At 37.9% G+C, this 18,161-nt stretch overlaps 1 protein-coding gene across 1 annotated transcript in view; it reads right to left on the bottom strand.

Moving 5' to 3' along the window:
- TRHDE (thyrotropin releasing hormone degrading enzyme) overlaps window positions 1–18,161 on the bottom strand; it is a 384,497-nt gene that overhangs the window by 180,611 nt on the left and 185,725 nt on the right. Inside the window, exon 4 of the mRNA XM_024736370.1 lies at window positions 701–855. Coding sequence (XP_024592138.1) covers window positions 701–855 — 155 coding nt within the window. The remainder of the gene's footprint in view (window positions 1–700; window positions 856–18,161) is intronic.

Here is an 18,161-nt window from a genome sequence, read left to right on the forward strand (position 1 = left end):
CACAAACGTTTATTTTCAGTTATTTTTTTCAGTAGAATCAAGATTCTAATAAGCATTGTGAAATATCTGTAATACCTTCTGCTCATTGTAAGAAAGTACATAAAATCAAAATGAAATTAATTTTATCTTAGCTTCATGATAAAGCTGGCTAATTTACATATGAATTTCTAAACATGTCAAGACAAAAAAAATATCAATCATTTGAGAAGAGGCTGTCGCAGAGTTAGTGAAAGACTTCCTAAGTGTCTGTGTGATGGGAGAAGGGGAATAACAAATTGATTTCAGCAAAAGCAAATTTTGACATGTACACAAAATTCAGCTGCATCTTTCAGCAATGCAATAAATCATTGCCATCACTGCACTCACCATATATACACACCGATAATCACAAGAAAATACAGCAAGGTTGACAAAGAATAGTGAGTGGATAGGGTCTCCAAAGAGGCTGCTGGGTAGCAGTGCCATCTCACTCCCCAACTAAACTGAATGACAGTTACTTATTCAATATGATCCGTGTGTTTGCTTTCGTTTGTGCCGTCACTTGAGAACAACCTATCTTCCAAAAAGAACTACATGGTGCTCTATACAATTAAAACTTAATTGGGAGGATAATAACTTAGCTCCTAATCTAAGTATCTGAAATCATTCTACATTCTCGATAGTTTGCAATCATACTTACACCTGATCCTTTTTCTCATACCTGGTGACATATCTCATGAACAATGACCATGGTGACATCCAGCAAATAAGAAATAGATGAAACACTGGGATCCAGCAGTATTCTTTGTTCCACAAAAATACTTAGTCCCCAATTCTCCATAGCAGCATACGGATGCTTAGGCACAGCTAAAAGATCTAGAAATAGAATAAAACAATTCCAAAGGCTTTAACAAACATGTCAGATTCTAAATTCATATCCGACAAAAGTCCAGAAATCCTAATTAGAAGAAATACTTGTTCTTTCTCAGTAATTTTTTTTTTCTAAATTAAACTACCTGCCATTTCTACGTGACAGCAGAAATATAGGCTATCACTGTAAATGCTGGCCATATCCATCCATCACAGTTCATTTTCAGACCCAGTGCTGTAGGAGGTTGGAAGTATCAGCACCATTATTGATGGGCCTATCCTAATAAGTTGCAGAAAGTCAAGGAAACCAAATGCAGCAGGAATCTACAGAGTCAAAAGGCATTGTGCCTTCTAATGAAAATATATTCAGCTCAGTGCAGTAAATGCTGTACTCTTGCTTTTACCTCAATATTGTTCAAAAGAAAACATTTCACATCAGTTTAAAAATCCAACATATCATATTTCTAATTGCTTAATTCTAATGTATTTTTTGAGTTTTGTTAAAAATAAAATATTACATGTAAATATAGCTCAGATAGAGAAAACTAAAAAAGTAGATGTAGTGTCAAAAGGACTATTGAGGGGGGCTTCCCTGGTGGCGCAGTGGTTGGGAGTCCGCCTGCTGATGCAGGGGACACGGGTTTGTGCCCTGGTCTGGGAAGATCCCACATGCCGCGGAGCGGCTGGGCCCGTGAGCCATGGCCGCTGAGCCTGCGCGTCCGGAGCCTGTGCTCCGCAATGGGAGAGGCCACGACAGTGAGAGGCCAGCATACCACAAAAAAAAAGGACTATTGAGGGAACCTGCAGACTCTAGTTCTGGTCCTGCCTCCACCATTAATTAAATATATGACATCAGTAAATCACTTTAATTTCTCAAGACCACAATTCTCTCACCTATAAGATAAGGTTATTGGATGTCATGATCTCTAAAATCCCTTCCAGCTCCGAAAATCTATGATTAGGTGATTCTAAGATTTGTGCTTATTTTAAAAGGTTGTAGAGGTATTATCAACGTTTGCTTAAGGTGACACAGTAAGTACATGCTTTGATGCACTCTCTCTGCTCAAACACCTAGCAATGTTAAGTAAAATATTAAAAGGAAAAACTGAAAATCATCTCCAGGCTTGAAAATAAACCTCTCCATGGACCAGAAATGGTACATAAGTACAAAGCAGTGATTGCATGTGAAGCCACGGGCAGTGGCATTTGGGAACTGGATCCAGCAGGATTCACTGGAGTCAAAGGCATCTAAGCCAAGCTGATAACTTGTTGCCAGAGGCTGACGTAGGGCATACATGTGCAGAAGGACTGAATATAGCTGGTGCTCAGTGCTGCTTGGGAAAGCTAGCAAGCAGCAATGTAAGGATTCGAACCCAGGCAACCTGGCTCCACTTTCCCATGCAAACCCTGGACTAACTCCCTAGGATGCTAAGAAAATAATGGTACAAAAATGTTTGCTGCAGTATTCTTTGTAAGAGTGAAAAGAGAAAACTGCAAGCCTTTCACCGAGATAACTGACAAAGAAACTGTGAAATAATTCTAAAAAGCAATACCATACAACAACTGAAATAGTCTTACCACTAGATTCTAACACTACATGTATCAAAACGGATAATCTGAAAAACATAATGTTGAGGGAACAAATAGGGTGTAGAATGACCCTTACCATATACTACTTAAAAACAAGCAGAATAGTACCATCGATTGCAAATGGATACTCACACATTCACACATATACTCAGACAGACAGTAGTGGTAAAATGCACACACAGTCACACACATATAGGAATGATAAACACCAGATTCAGAATTATGATTGCTTCAGAAAAGAAAGAAGGAAGAAGGAATCAGGGACAGTCTCTTAGGTTCCTGGAGCCAATTTCAACATGTGTGCATGTGGGGCGGGGACGTGGGAGGGTTTGTCCCACACCGTCTATAAATAATTCTTGGATTCCAACAGAGTGACCCAGTATTCAACTCAATTCCGATACCATCTACCCAAAGATAGAATCAGATTCCACAGGTTAAGGGTTCAGTCCTACAACACTGCACCCTCCATCCCTACTTCAAAAACCAGTCCCAAGCCCAGGTTGTTACCTGTGCTTCTGACCTATGGACTAAAGATAAGTCAAGTATGGCCCCTGTATCCACTACATGGAAACATGACAGCTTAACAGAAAAAATAAAGAATAAAAACTCCTGTGAAAGAGAGAGAAAACAGATTTAGTTGGAGAAGTTCTTGAAAGAGATAGTATCTGAGTTGGACTTCCAAAGATAAATAGGATTTCGACAGGCAGACAGAGGTACTATATGCATTCATTTATACAAGTATGTATTTATTGAGCATCTCTTTTGCTCAATACAAGCATTGTTTGTTCTGTCATCCAAGCTCCTTGCTCCCTGCTCTCATGGCACTTATATTTATTTGTGGGTGTGTGTAGGAAGAAGAGGTTAATTAACAAGTAATAAATGAATGAAAGAAATTTAGTAAATGATAAATGCTACCAAAAAATAATTGAGTAAGACAATGATTGACTGGTAGGGTGAAATGGGTGGAGTGTGGTCAAAGCAGGCATCTCTAAGGTAATCACATCTCACCTGAGATGTGAATAATGGTAGAAGCTAGCTGTCTGAAGATCTGTGGAAGTATTGATATATTGTTCTAAGAAGAGGGGACAAAAAATGCACAGGTCCTAAGGAGGAAATGAGGCTAGCATATTGGATAGAATGAAGGTTGGTGTGGCTGAAGCATATAAAGGAGAAGAGTATAGTTGTGAGAATTATACAAAGTGCAAGTACATAACAAATAGACACACTTCTACTTAAGATTTTACCTTGAGACCTTCCTTAAATATGAACAAACCAGGCAATAGAACAACATTGTGCCAACTCTGCCTGCCACCAGCAGATGGCAATAGCAGTAGCAGGTCTGGGGCCGTTTACTTGTAGGATCACGGGGACTTATGGACAAGCCTGTTGCAAAACAGAGGCACTTCTGTTTGCTGGAGTTCTCCAAGAGCCGAGAGTAGTCAGGTTCCCAAGACTGAGGCAACAAATCAGGCCGCACACTGGAATATGGAGTGGCTCAAATGGCACGGAGAGAAAATTCTAGACATAGGCCAGATGCGAGTCTAAGAGTTTGGAATAAAGAAGGTACAGCCAGGGGCGGTCATTAGACAGCAAAAACCTGACTAGCAGCCTAAGCAGGTGTGGTGAGGGGGCAGCTGAAGGTTGGTGCCAACCATCTCAGGCAGTGGTGACCTAAGTAGGCAGCTGGTGACAGGTTGGTTTCCAGAGGTCTAAGGGCAGAGAAGTCAGACCCGAGTAACAAAGCTGTACTTCAGCCAGACAAAGACTCTTGAGCAATTGGAGTCAGATTCAGATAAAGTGATTGAGAACAGAGTGAAACACAGAGGGATCAAGCACAGGAGGCAGCTTCTCAGATGCTCACAGGCTTAACAATAGATACAGGGAACCATGTCTACGGCTGGCAGAAGGAAAAAAAAGGAAAATTTTAAAAATGAGATTACGCTACTACAGACATAATAACCTTCCATCAAAGTACTGAAGAAACTTGGATTTTGTTCTAACAACTACTGAGGGATAATTTAACTGTGTCTCTCTGCTCTATACCTTTATCTCATAAACAGTTCTATATTTTGAGAATACCTTCAGGTGGCATATATCCACATAAAGACTTGTACGCAAGTGTTCATAACAGTTTACTTCCAATACGCCCAAACTGGAAATAATTCCAATGTCCATCAACAGATGAATGGATAATGTGTGGTATAGCCATACAATAAAATGCTGTTCAGCAATAAAAAGAAATGAGCTATCAAATACGTGCTACAACGTGGATGAGCCCCGGAATAGTTATACTGAGTAAAAAGGAAGAAAAAATATATATGCTGTACGATTCATGTCACTTACATAAAATTTTAGAAAATGCAAATTCATCTACAATGTCAAAAAGCAGATCAGCAGTCACCTGGGGACACAGATAGGGGGGATTAAAAACAGCAACAGGAAAGAATGTCTCTATGTGTCTAACTGAGTCACTTTGCTGTACGGCAGAGATTGGCACAGCCTTGTAAATCACCTATACTTTGATTAAAAAAATAGCAACAGGAAACTTTTGGGGGTGATGGATAGGCTCATTATGGTGATGATTTCATGGGTGTATACATATCTTAAAACATCAAATTTTACACTTTACCTATGTGCAGCATACTGCATGTCACTCTACCTCAATGAAGCCGTCAATACCTTCAGTAACTGAAATATTCTTTTGCTTAACTTTGAAGATAGTAAGATTTATTTACAGTGAATTAAACTGTCTCAATTTTTGCAAAATAATTTGTCATGAGGCTATATCCATTAACGTGTGCAACCATAACTCTTTAATATGCCTTGAAAACAGAAGTAAGAAAACTCTATGTTTCAGAGTCAAATTTACTCGGAAATTAAAAGAAAAGCCTGGATAAAATTATGCAAAGGAGTCTGCTCCCAATTAATTACGCTAGTCCTAAAACTATAGGCAGATAACAAATATTCATATAATACTAGTGAATGTGATTACATAAATCACCATAAAAATCTGACTTTCTCTACTTGTTCCCTTCAGTGCACTAGAATTTACTTTCTATCTTTAACACTATGTTGAAACTGCTGTCGCTAACTAAGAGCACAAAATCTCATGGAGACCTCTGAGTTCTTACTTTTTTTTTTTTTTTTTTTTTTTGCTTACAGAGGTCCATTATTCCAGCCATTTGTTGAAGGGAACTATCTTTGCTCCATTGTATTGCCTTTGCTTCTTTGTCAAAGACCACTTAACTATATTATAGGAGCTCTTGGATTTTTTTTTTTTTTTTTTTTTTTTTTTTTGCAGTACGCAGGCCTCTCACTGTTGTGGCCTCTTCCGTTGCAGAGCGCAGGCTCCGGATGCGCAGGCTCGTGGATGCTCATGGGCCCAGCTGCTCCGCGACATGTGGGATCTTCCTGGACCGGGGCACGAACCCGTTCCCCTGCATCGGCAGGCGGACTCTCAACGACTGCGCCACCAGGAAAGCCCTGAGTTCTTACTTTTTTGATACTGCCAAGATTTATCACACTGCTCATTAGGGTCTGTCATAGAAAGATACCCGTGTTTCTCCTCCACTTCCCAGATTAGCCTTTCTTCTTGTTGTTTTTGTTCTTGTTTGTTTAATTTTCTTGTCATCTTCTGATTTTTGAAAACCAAAGTTCTAGGATTTCCATCTGCGTGTGTGTGTGTGTTTTAACTCATTCTACTAGATTTCTTTTAGTGTTCTCACCCACTCCAATGTCATCTGTCACCACCCATATGCCCAGATAGCTCTCTTTGAGCTCCAGAGGAAAATATCTAAGCACCTTAGTAGTAGACTGTTAATTGATAGTCCCCCCTCCACAGCCACTAACGTACTATTCCTTCTAGAATAATCCTCTCCCCTGTAATCTGGCTTAAACTTTAAGAAAGCTTTGCAGCTTCCTCTTTTGGACTCTGGGGAAGGTCAGTCACCAAGAAAAATGTCCCACTACCCTAACAACACCATGCTAAAACGAACCCTGAAACCACGTGGAAATGTTCGAAGAATCATCAAGCAGGGTCTTATAATACATACAAACCGAAATCCAATCTCCAGCATTAGGAGCAATGTTCTGATGTATAACTTCATAAACTAGAAGTAGACTTTAATGTAGTCTACATTATTAACTAACCACTAGCAAAAAAACCATGTGCAATACCAGGCCTCTCCTCCCTGCCACAGTCAGATTCTGAGCTCACAGATCAGCAGAGTTTGTTGTCCAGGATCATTTCCCCTCTGGTGACAAGTCATGCTGAATATAGCTTACAACTAGTTTTGCCTGATGTCACAAACCAAACAGATATGTAGACATTACCGAGTTCCATCCAAGAAAGAACATTAAATTCTGCAGTTCTGCTCATCAGTTCCATGGTTTCACTGTTTGCCGTGCGAAGTGCTCTTCTCCTTTAAACTTCTCTGCTAAGTATCACTCAGAGGCACTCCCTCCAGATTGACAGACACATTCTGAACTTTGCTCTGGTTCTTCCACCCCAGATCTATCCTGCTCTCAAATCCCCAGACTTCTGCACTAACTCTTCCTTCTGTTTCCTTCACCCTTTAAATTTCAGCCTCAATACTATCTTCCATGCGGTGTCCTAGCAGCATCTCAATCACAATCCAAGTTAGCTTTCCAGCACTGCAACCCTGCCCTTCTTGGCAGAGGGCAGTAGACATAGCAGTTAAAAGTTGGAGCTTTAGAGTCCACACTGCTTGGGATCCAAACCCAGGTCTAACATTTACTGGCTATGGAACTTCAAACAAATTGTTCAATCTCTCCCAGCTTCCATCCCCTCATTGATAAAGCGGGGATAACTTCCTTGCAGGTTGTTGTGAAGATTCAATGAGATGGTCCGTTTAAAGCACTTAGTCCTAAGCACAAAACATGATAAATCAATGCCATCACTATTTGGGATCTTTCCAGTTCATCCTCACCTTGGGGAATCAGATTCATGATAGGCCTTAGCTTGAGAGAGGAGGAATCTTGTCTTCTAACAAAGATGAAATGTTGGCTAATGTGTTATGCTAGGCATTCTGATTTCTGAACTGAAAATGTTGCTTATGATGTAAAGCAATACAGGACCTACCAAAGAACAAACTTTAAAAAAAAAGTCATAGGACATTCCCATTTTATTATTCAGTGACCCGAAATAAGTTTTAAAGGTATAGCAGGTTAAAAAAAAAAAAAGTTGTGTTTTGATTATGTCATGACTAGCACTTGAAGATACTATTTACATAAGCATTCATGCTTAAGTATTAAAAAATAAAACTCCTTGCTCTGACAATTACCACATGTGACTAGTATAAGTATAAATTGCATTTGAAATAGTAATATTGATAAGATAAAATTCATAGAAGTCCTCTATTACTGGTATTTATAAAATGAGAACCAACGTTTTCCTTTCAAGTGCATGTTCTGAAGTTGTTTTTACTCACAAACAGATTAGGTACTGAATGGCTGTTTTTAAGTTCATTTGACAAAGAGGAATTTAAGCTTTGCTATCCTTGGATACATTTCCACCAAATTTAAGACCTATATGGGAAAAGAATCTAAAAAAGAGTGGACATATGTATATGTATAACTGATTCACTTTGCTGTACACCTGAAACTAACGCAACATTGTAAATCAACTAGACTCCAATAAAAATTTTTAAAGAAAGAGTGAATTGGTCCTTCAAAGCTTTAAAACAGAACACACTTTCTCCTGACGGACTTTCTATTTGGGCATATTTCCATCAAAAAAGATTCGTTTCAGCTACATACTTTAGCCTGTAACAGAATTTTCATCAGTACCACTTGTATTCACTAGCTTAGCATTTAAGCTCGCAAACTCCTAGCATTCTCCTGAATTAGCGTTAGGCCCTAATATGCACTCAATGTTTTTGCTGACCCTCCTGCACACACTCAAAAGACTTTTTTTTTCATTTCTGCAATCACTTTTCCTCAACACTTCCTGATTACTGTCAATTGCAAAGGAGGAACATTTTTCATGGTTTGTCTAATTCCCTTTTTCCCTGAAAAAGAATTTTTATGCCAAAGGACTTATCCCATATGCACAAGGAATGTTTGTCATTTTCTCATCCATTTAATTTTTAAAATTAGCTCTACTTTGATTGCCATCATCACATTTTGCATCTTCTCTCAAGCACTTCCAAAACTTACGGTCTTTACTTTAATGGACATGATTAGGCATAAACATCAAAAACACACTAAATGATTCCTATCACCATCGTCTGGTGACAGGCCAACTTGATTAATGCTTGTTCTATAACAAAGATTTGGTGTTATCTAAGAGAATGTAGGTTGGAAGTAAGGTTCCTTTCTATGAGGGTTTCGTTTACTATATTTTTTCATTTATTCCTAAAATACTTATTCATTACCTAACATAGGCAAGACTGATGTGAACACTGGATATATAAACCCTGAACAATAAAGACACAGTCCCATTAAACCCTCATGGAGTTTAAAAACCAATGGGGGATACAAACAAGTTTAAAAGTACACATATTATAGACACACATGAAGGAAACCTCAGGGTAGTACATGCGCTAACCTGAGTACGTGGTATGATGGAAGCAGCACAGAGCAGAGACTTAGAACATGGGCTGTGAGGCCAGATAGCTCAGGTTCAAAACTCCATCCTGCTACTTAGCAGGCTTGTTACTTATCATTTCTGCCCCTCATTTTCCTTACCTGTAAAAGGAAGATGATTATAATTGCTACTCTTTCACAGTGTTACTGCGAGGGCTATTGTTGGAACACAAACTCTCAAGTAATCTTTCACATTTCTGTATGTCTTAAGAGCACAGATACTGACTGGTTTTTGTTCCAGACTATCTTTTTAAGGATACTTGTATAGAAAAAAACAGAGATAGTGTCCTCTCAAAAGCAAAGGACAGGAGTACATACCATAATTTATAAAATAACTAGATTCTTCAGGGTCCTCACCTATTATATAATCCATTGCATATGCAGGTAGCACCTGGACCTCTTTGCGTTGCTCTTGTGAATTGGGGCTCAGGGAACTGGCTCAGAAAATGTTGATACTCTGGCTACTGTTATAGCTAAAGGAATAAAGTTTTATTGTCTCTAATCCCAGAGTTTCATGTCTTCCACCAAATTTCAAGAAACAATGGCAGGCTGACTTGTCAAGCTTGCAAAGAGGGTAAGATAAAATCTCAGACTCTTCTCAGTTCTTGACAACTATGTGAGTGAGATGCTTGGAACAATACCTAGTTCTCAATAGCTGTTAGCTATTGTAGACAAAAAGCCCCTCCAAAGATGTCCATGCCCTCATTCCCAGAACCCGTGGATATATTAGATTACTTGGCAAAGGGGAATTAAGGCCACAAATGGAATTAAGGTTGCTGATCAGCTGACCTTAAAATGGAAGAGTAGCCTGGATTATCCAGGTGGACTCAGTATAATCACAAGGGTCCTGAAAAGCAGGAGGCAGAAGAGTCGGTGTCAGAGTGAGGAAGTGAGAGAAAGACCCTGGAGGCCACTGCTGGCCTTGAAGATGGAAGGGTGTCACAAGCCAAGGAACACGGGGCTTCTAGAAATTAGAAACGCCAAGAAAATTTAGAGATTCTCCCCTAAAGAAAAGACTTTAGTGAGAGCAGTGTCAACCTGCCAACCTACAGAACTGTAAGATAATAAATTCATGTTGTTTTAAGCCACTATGGATGTGGTAATTTATTACAGCATCAATAAGAAACTAATAGAGTATTATCATCATCATCATCATTACCTTTATCACTTTTACTGTATTGATAAATATGCTATATTACTATAACATTACTGTATTATATTACTATATTACTACACCAATGTTACTATATTACTGTCATTATTACCATATAAAAGAGGTCTCAAATCTTAACCTAAGAATTGGGAAAGGCTTCCTGGAGAAAGTCAGTTATGAGATTTGTTCAGTTAGCTGGAGGGAAAGTATATTTCAGGCTAAGGGTGTCTGCAAACAAGTGAGAGAGAACATGGGACTTTCAGTAAACAAAAACTGGATCAATATGGCTGAAGCATATAGTGACAAATCCTGTATGGGACATGCTGAGTTTGAGCTGCCTCTGGAACATCCAAATAGAGATATCCAGTAAGAGGCTGAATATAGAGGTCTGATGTGTTGGGGAGAGGTTTGGGCTGGGGGAACAGATTTAAGAAGTCATCAGCATGTATACAGTAGACTATGACCCATGCTGAGCATAGAAAAAGACTAAGATATCTGAGGAGCACTGAGATTTAAGAAACAGGCAGAAGAAGGGGGCAAATGAAGCAGGCCCACAAAGGATACTAACAGGCACTGTCATAAGAGGTGGGGGGGGAAGCCAGAAATGTGACATCACATCATTCCTCAGTAGTGAGGCAAGAGTCGACAGTGTCTATGAATATCTTAGGTTTATTTATAAAACACAGATATTATACACTGAAGTAGTTAAATTTTAATTAATGCTTTCAAAGAATACTAACTTACCATTCAATATCATTTTCAACGGATTTTCAAAATGAATTATAGAACTTCTTACACAGATACAACACGAAGTCTAATTATATGTGTTAGCATCATCACCCAAAGGGGGAAAAAAACCAATAATCTGTTAGGGGCTTTCATTAATCAGTTATTTAATGAGTATTAGTTGCTGGACTGGGCCCATCCCACAGCGTGGAACTCAGGAGTCTTTTTTTTTTCAAAAGTCTGAAGTAGCTGGGAATCATTTTAGAGGTTTGGATAGCTCCTTGACACTCTTTAATTGACAGATTCACATTTCCAGCAGAAGAGAGTATAAAAATAGTACTATTTATAAATGAGCATTCTTAACTCTTGAAACTTGGAGTTGTCAGTAAAATATATTTCCAAATTCATATGCACTTCAGACAGTCTGAGTACAGAGTGGTTGCTCCTAAAAGAAATTTATGTAAGTTTGGTAAAGCGGAAACAAAGATTCATTGTGCCTTAAGGCCAATTCCTCTTAGTATAAACTGTATTAGTAATAGACACACCATTCAATAAAAAAAATGCAAATATATCATTCAACGGAACCAATGTTGGATGTTTAGCTTAAAACTATCTAGCATTATTTTCAAGCAAAAAATCAAATACTTGTTGAAGCCCCAGAGGGAAAAAAATCACTGAAGCCCAATAGTTGTTGATTTTTTTAAATCACTTCTTATTGCAGTACAAACTATTATCTGATATTAACTGGCATCTAAACAATGGATGAATTTTCAGAGAGCTATAGTAGTCTAAACAGTAGATTCCAAAACTCACTGTGAATTTTAAAGGTTCCTAAGGGAAATCGCTGATGGTGCTTGGGGTAATAAAGGCAGAGAGAAAAAGGAAGAAAATAGAGTTAAAAAATAGCACAATTATAGAAACAGAAAACACAGTGACACTGTGTTACTTTACTAAACTTTAACATTAATTCGAAGCTAATTTGCCTTTAAGAGAACTAAAATAGAACCGTACCAGTTTAGCCCTTGGTGTTTTACTAAAAGCCTCTACCTTCATATAACCCAAACATATAGATTTACCATTTGAAACAGCATCAGTCACTCAATGCCATGAAGAAAATGAATGCCATGTCCCATTCAGGCTGAATTATGTATCCGATGGGAGGTATTGATCAAAATATGAACCATGTCTTTCATTACTGAAAGTACCTGATGCTTTGTTATAAATACCTTCTGAGAGTATAAAGAAACTGCCTTTCCAAATTTTTCTACAGAAGAGTTTCTGAGAGCTTCTATTCAATGATTTTTTTTTTCAAAACCCATTACTAGTGTTCCAAATATTCCCTAGTTCAATTTACATTAGATCAAGAAATGAAATACAGGATGAACTAATAATGAGCCAGAGACTGAACTGAACCCTTTACTTCTCCAAGCTCCAGCATCTAATGCGCACCACTAAGTTATACTCCTAAAGTGTATTTTATAGGAAAGAAAAGATTTTGTACGCCTAATGGGGAAATGCTGAAAAGAGGGGATTTTTTGTGTACCCGTCATAAAAATATTGTTCCTAATGTAAATACTCAGGGAATTGACATAACTGAAAATTGCCAGAAGCCATTTTCCTAACACTACAGTTAATAGAGCGTGAGGGTTCTGCAGCTCAACACGACGTGTAACTGATCACTGTACACGTGCAGCAGGGAGACTACCATGAAGAAAATGGTAACACCCTTCTCATTATTTCTGTTTCTTCTTGTCCTCCTAAAACACTATGCAAATTTTGCACTTGTGTCTTGGAACCTGTCTGAATCGTTATTAAAATGAAAGCCAGCATTCTGTGGCGTGCTACACTAAAAGGTACAGGTCCAAGGACACTAAAGCTTCTGCTCATGTTTTGCAGAAGCATTTGGGATATTCCACTCCTGGGTGGGGGATGGCATCCTTAGAGCCTGACCACCTTACAGCCTGGGCAGAAAATGCTACAAAGTGTTTGGGATGTTCTAAGAGCTAACTGCCTAAAGGAACTTGTATCCACCGCTCTGGATCTCAGGGTGTTATGTATGTGTATGTATGTATGTATATATGTGTGTATGTGTATATATGTGTGTATAAGTATTTACTATATGATAATATATGTACATTATATAAATATGCATACTGAGTGTACATAAGTGTCTATATAATATTACAAAAATACATATACACACTATATATATAATAGAAATTAGCTGAAGTTTGATGAATTCATTGAATTTTATGAGTTTATTATTCTAAATTTTATGAGTCTATCATTCTAAATTCATGTTAGAAGTAGACTGCTTTGTATCTCATCCTATGTAAGTTCAGGCAGATGGAGGTATGAAAACCAGACCACAATTTTGAGTTTTATCCCCAGGGGTCAAATTTAATAATAATAGCTAATAATACTTTCCAAAAGTTAGCCTCAAGGTCTCCAAATTAGCTATACAAATACACTAACTGTAACTTTGCTGCTGGTTTTACTCCTAACCTCCTGATCTCTACCACACCTCAAGTTTCATCAATTGTTGACTACTAGGTATGTTCTCATATTTAATGCAATTGGCAGCAGAATCTCAGAACCAGTTCCAGATCTAGTGAATCAGAATATGCAGTTTAACAAGATCTTCAAATGATGCATGTTTACCATAAAATTTGAGAAGTGAATCTTCTAAGACAGGGTGCTTTCCTGTTAGCACGCCAACAGGGGTTGTATAAGACTGTCTATGAAGGTGTGAAAGTAAATTAGAACTTTTATTTGTATTTATTTTTGTCTGATACAGATACTCTCCCTGGTTGAATTATCAAGGTCCATCAAAAGAGAGCAGAAGTTCCATAGATATCAAAACGACAAACATCTTTCTCATTAGTTCACTTTCAAGGGATTAGGGCATGTGGCAGTACAGAAGCACCCAATTAAATGGATTTATGGATTATATTATCTAGTGTAACTAAACCAACCCTCACAAAATAAATAGGTGACTTAAAAAGACACCTGCAAAAAAAATAATAACAGATTGAGGTTCGTACTAATAATACAGACACCAAAAAAAAAAATAACAGAAAAAGAAAATGATAGAGCTGACAGTCTTTCAATTCTAAGTAAGAATAACTACCATTTTTGAGCACATCTAAGGGCCAGTTTCTAAGTGATTTGTATGTATTAACTCAGTTAATCCTGACAATTCTTTGAGACAGACGCTATTCATAGCTCTATTTTGCAAATGAGAAACTGATGCACAGAGACATTAAGTTAATTGCCCAGGACAGTCTGGTATTAGCAGAAATGGGGTTCAAACTTTGGCAGACTGGCTGAGATCCCCCAACCACTACACTCCATTCATTCTATTCCATCTGCATTATAAGGTGAAAACACCGATATAATTATTTATTACCAAAAAATCAAAAAGAAAACAAATTTATCAACAAGTATACTTGCACTATTGATTTACATCCATTCTCATTAACAAACTTCACTTTGAACTTCACTTGAAGTGTATATTGTGTCTTGAAATTTAGCTGCTGAAAGTATTATGTGTACTATTTCAAAACTAGATAAATATAGCTACGTAGAGATGAACATGCTCAAAAGTTTTATAGTAGTGGTGCACAACCAGGAAAAGAAAAATAGGAGACTTTTGTCATAAAGCAGTAGTTCTCAACTTTGAGCATTCATGGGAATCCCCTGTAGGGCTGGTTAGAATACATACTTCTGGTCCAGTGTTTCTGATGCAGTAGAGCTGCGGTGGGACCTGAATCTGTCTTTCTAACGAGTTCCCGGTGATGTTGATGTGGCTGGTCAGGTGATCACACTTTGAGAATCACTGTTATAAAGGAGCATTTAGAACAGAAGACCTCAAATATTGTCATACATTTGAGTCACCTGGGAAACCTTTAAAAATATTAATGCCTCATGCTTCTCCCAAGACTTCAAATTGTTCTAAGGAGGGAACTCGGCCTCCTTACTCTTTACATGGCCCTAATGTACAGCAAGGGTTGAAATCACTGCTTTAGGTAGAGGGAAAATAAAAGCAGAAAGACTGATTCAAAGTAATAGAATCCTAACTAAAATACAAAAGTGTTTCAGAGGTGGAAACAGACACTACTTGTTAATTAATTAAATACTGAACATAAGAAACCCACCAAAGAGGCATAGACCATGCTACCTAGTTGAATGAATGGGTAATGAATCGAATTATGGTGTTCCATTAACCATGATTATAAACCCAGGGAACCAGAAGGGGGAGAGTCAGAAAGGGGAGGGGGGAGTAAGAAGAAGAGAAAGGGAAAATAATTTTATAGTACAAACAGAACAAATTATTTTCATAATGCTAACCTCAAAAGTCCATTTTTGCTAGTAATAGAAAAGTGATACAAAAGTTCCTTTCCATTAACAGCATACACTTCCTTAAATCATTCCAGCAGTTAAAACTTAGGCTGCCTAGCTTCAGAATCCATGTTCTTAATGTCTACTCTATGCTGCATCCTGTTCTATTTTTATATTGATGGAAATAGGACTCAATTAAATGCCAAACAATAAGTCAAAAATAGTAGGGATTAGCACCCAAAGCTCTGAAACATTAAAAAGATGATGCCTACCCTAGTCTATCTTTTTATTCCTGATGAGCAGTCTGAACTATTGTTTTAAAATGCTTTTTGAAGAAAAACAAAACAATATAGGCAGTGTGTCTGCAATGCAGTGAAAACAATGTTGAAATTTCAGATTATATGGACTTCTGCTAATAGCTAGGAAGACATAAACATTATTTACAGATTTTTATTACAGACTACCAATGCTGATTTCCACAAATGTTTAATCCCCTCTTATAGAATTGTACAGTCAAGACTAAGTAAACTTGCTCTAAATGCCTTTGCTCAAGTGCCAACGAGTTCGTGTAAAAACATAGTTCAGTCTCTATTTTAAACATAATTTTGTTGTCAGCTGAGAGCCGGCATTCTTTAGTATGGCATAGTATCTGGTGTTAATGAAAAACATCAAAACCTGCTCCCCCATATACAAACACCCTATAACAAGAACAAATGAATTTTAATCCTTAGAGAAAAGGGGAAACGGGATCAGATGCAAACCATGCTCTGTTGACATTCTCAAATAAAGAAAGTATATATGGCAAGGTACTGACTGCTACAATATACAAAAGTTTCATTTCCACTCTGGCTGAATGTAACAGCAGGTGGTAAAGTGGCATTACAAGACAGTCACTTTCACTTTAAGCCCAAAGGCAAAGGACCCATTCTATTTGCAGAGTTAGCTTAAGTTACTCTGTTTCTTCTTCTATACCTACATATACTCAAGAAAAGTAAAAATAAAAAAATTTCCATTATCTCCAAAGGTAAACAAAATGACTAGTTGATAATATGTCTCTTTTTCTTTCTTTCTTTCTTTTCTTTTCTAGATTGTTTTCTATAAGGCTGTGGTTCAAATCATTAGGCTAACCTACAATAGCTCTTCACTTATCTAAGATGCTTTAGTGACCTTAAGTATTATTTCTTAATAATGTCATAATTCAGAACACACAGTACATCATGGGCACAACTTTTAAAAACAGTTCTAAGTAAAATGTATTAGGTATTAGGATCTGACTTTCAAATAAATTTTCACTGGAACACTACCACCTAATGAAAACATATTAACTGTTTAACACTGATACTAAACTGAACCAATGCTTATTTGCCAAATTATTGATTACTCAGATGTTTTTCAGTTGAGGGAAATCTGTTTTATCAGGAATTTTTAGTGGTCTTATTTGTTAGACTAAATACAGCCCTACTGCTAACCCAAATGACATCACTATACAAATTACAAAAACGCCACCTCTTCCTCAAGGCACTGTACTGCCATGTGCCAGAAAACAGTCTTAATAAATCTACAAATCTATGATGGCTCCAAACATGAACGGTGTCCTTCCAGAGTTGTGCAATGTACCTAATCTATCAAGTTATGTCAAAAGAATTAACAAGAAATGTTTCCTGATCCATAGAGCTCAGAAGTCTAATGTACTCTGCAAGGAGATACAAAATAATCCTAACGCCAAAGAGACATATTTTGGGGTGGCAAAGTTTTGTTCCCCTACATCACCATATTTGATTAAATGACCCAGTGATCATTAAGAATGTGATGGGAAAAAGCTGTTTTGCTTTACAGAGGACATAGCAGAAGACAAATGGACTTAAAAGTGTTAGAGTTATAATTTTTTTCTGACAAGAGAGATATTGTACATCTAGGTAATGTACCAAGAAAGTCTCCTTACTTAACGTAGTTCTCAGCTCTGCAGTGCATTAGAATCCATTGAGGAGCTTTGGAAGTACTGATGGCTGGGTCTCAACCCCAGACCAATTCTGTATGAATCTCTAGGGATGGGGCTCAAACATCAATATTTTTGGAAGTTTCCCAAATGATTTCTCATGTCCAGCGAGGGTTTAAAACCTCCAACTTAGATGATTTTACAAACAGTGTTCCTACGTAACATAGACTAGAATGGTGGTTCTCAAATTTTAGTGTGCGTTAGAATCACCAGGAGGGTTTCATTAAACAGACTGCTAGGCACAACTTCCAGAGTTCACGATTTGGTTAGATGTTGAAGCTTCTGGTCAAAACCTGTACTTTGAGGACCATTGGTCTAAAACCTTACTACTCAAAATGTCCTGGGATGGGGACTTCTCTGGTGGCACAGTGGTTAAGAATCTACCTGCCAATGCAGGAGACACGGGTTCAAGCCCTGGTCTGGGAAGATCCCACATGCCGTGGAGCAACTAAGCCCGTGCACCACAACTACTGAGTCTGTGCTCTAGACCCCAAAAGCCACAACTGCTGAAGCCTGCAAGCCACAACTACTGAAGCCCATGCACCTAGAGCCCGTGCTCCGCAACAAGAGAAGCTACCGCAATGAGAAGCCCGCACACCGCAACAAGAGGAGCCCCAGCTCGCCGCAACTAGAGAAAGCCCGAACGCAGCAACGAAGACCCAACACAGCCAAAAATAAATAAATAAAATAAATAAATTTATTAAAAAAAAAAAATGTCCTGGGATGGCAACTTTGACTTAACTGGGAACCTGTTAGAAATGCAGATTCTCAGGCCCCATCCCCTTCTGAATGGTTCTCTGAATTTTAATAAGGTCCCCAGGTGATTCATATGGAAATTAAAATTTGAGAAGCACTAGTCTAGACCACAGACCAATTAAAAAGTCTACTGGGATAAGAAGG

This window comes from Neophocaena asiaeorientalis, unplaced genomic scaffold, assembly GCF_003031525.2.
Source record: "Neophocaena asiaeorientalis asiaeorientalis breed wild unplaced genomic scaffold, Neophocaena_asiaeorientalis_V1.1 scaffold134, whole genome shotgun sequence".
In the NCBI taxonomy this organism is placed as follows: Eukaryota; Metazoa; Chordata; class Mammalia; order Artiodactyla; family Phocoenidae; genus Neophocaena; species Neophocaena asiaeorientalis.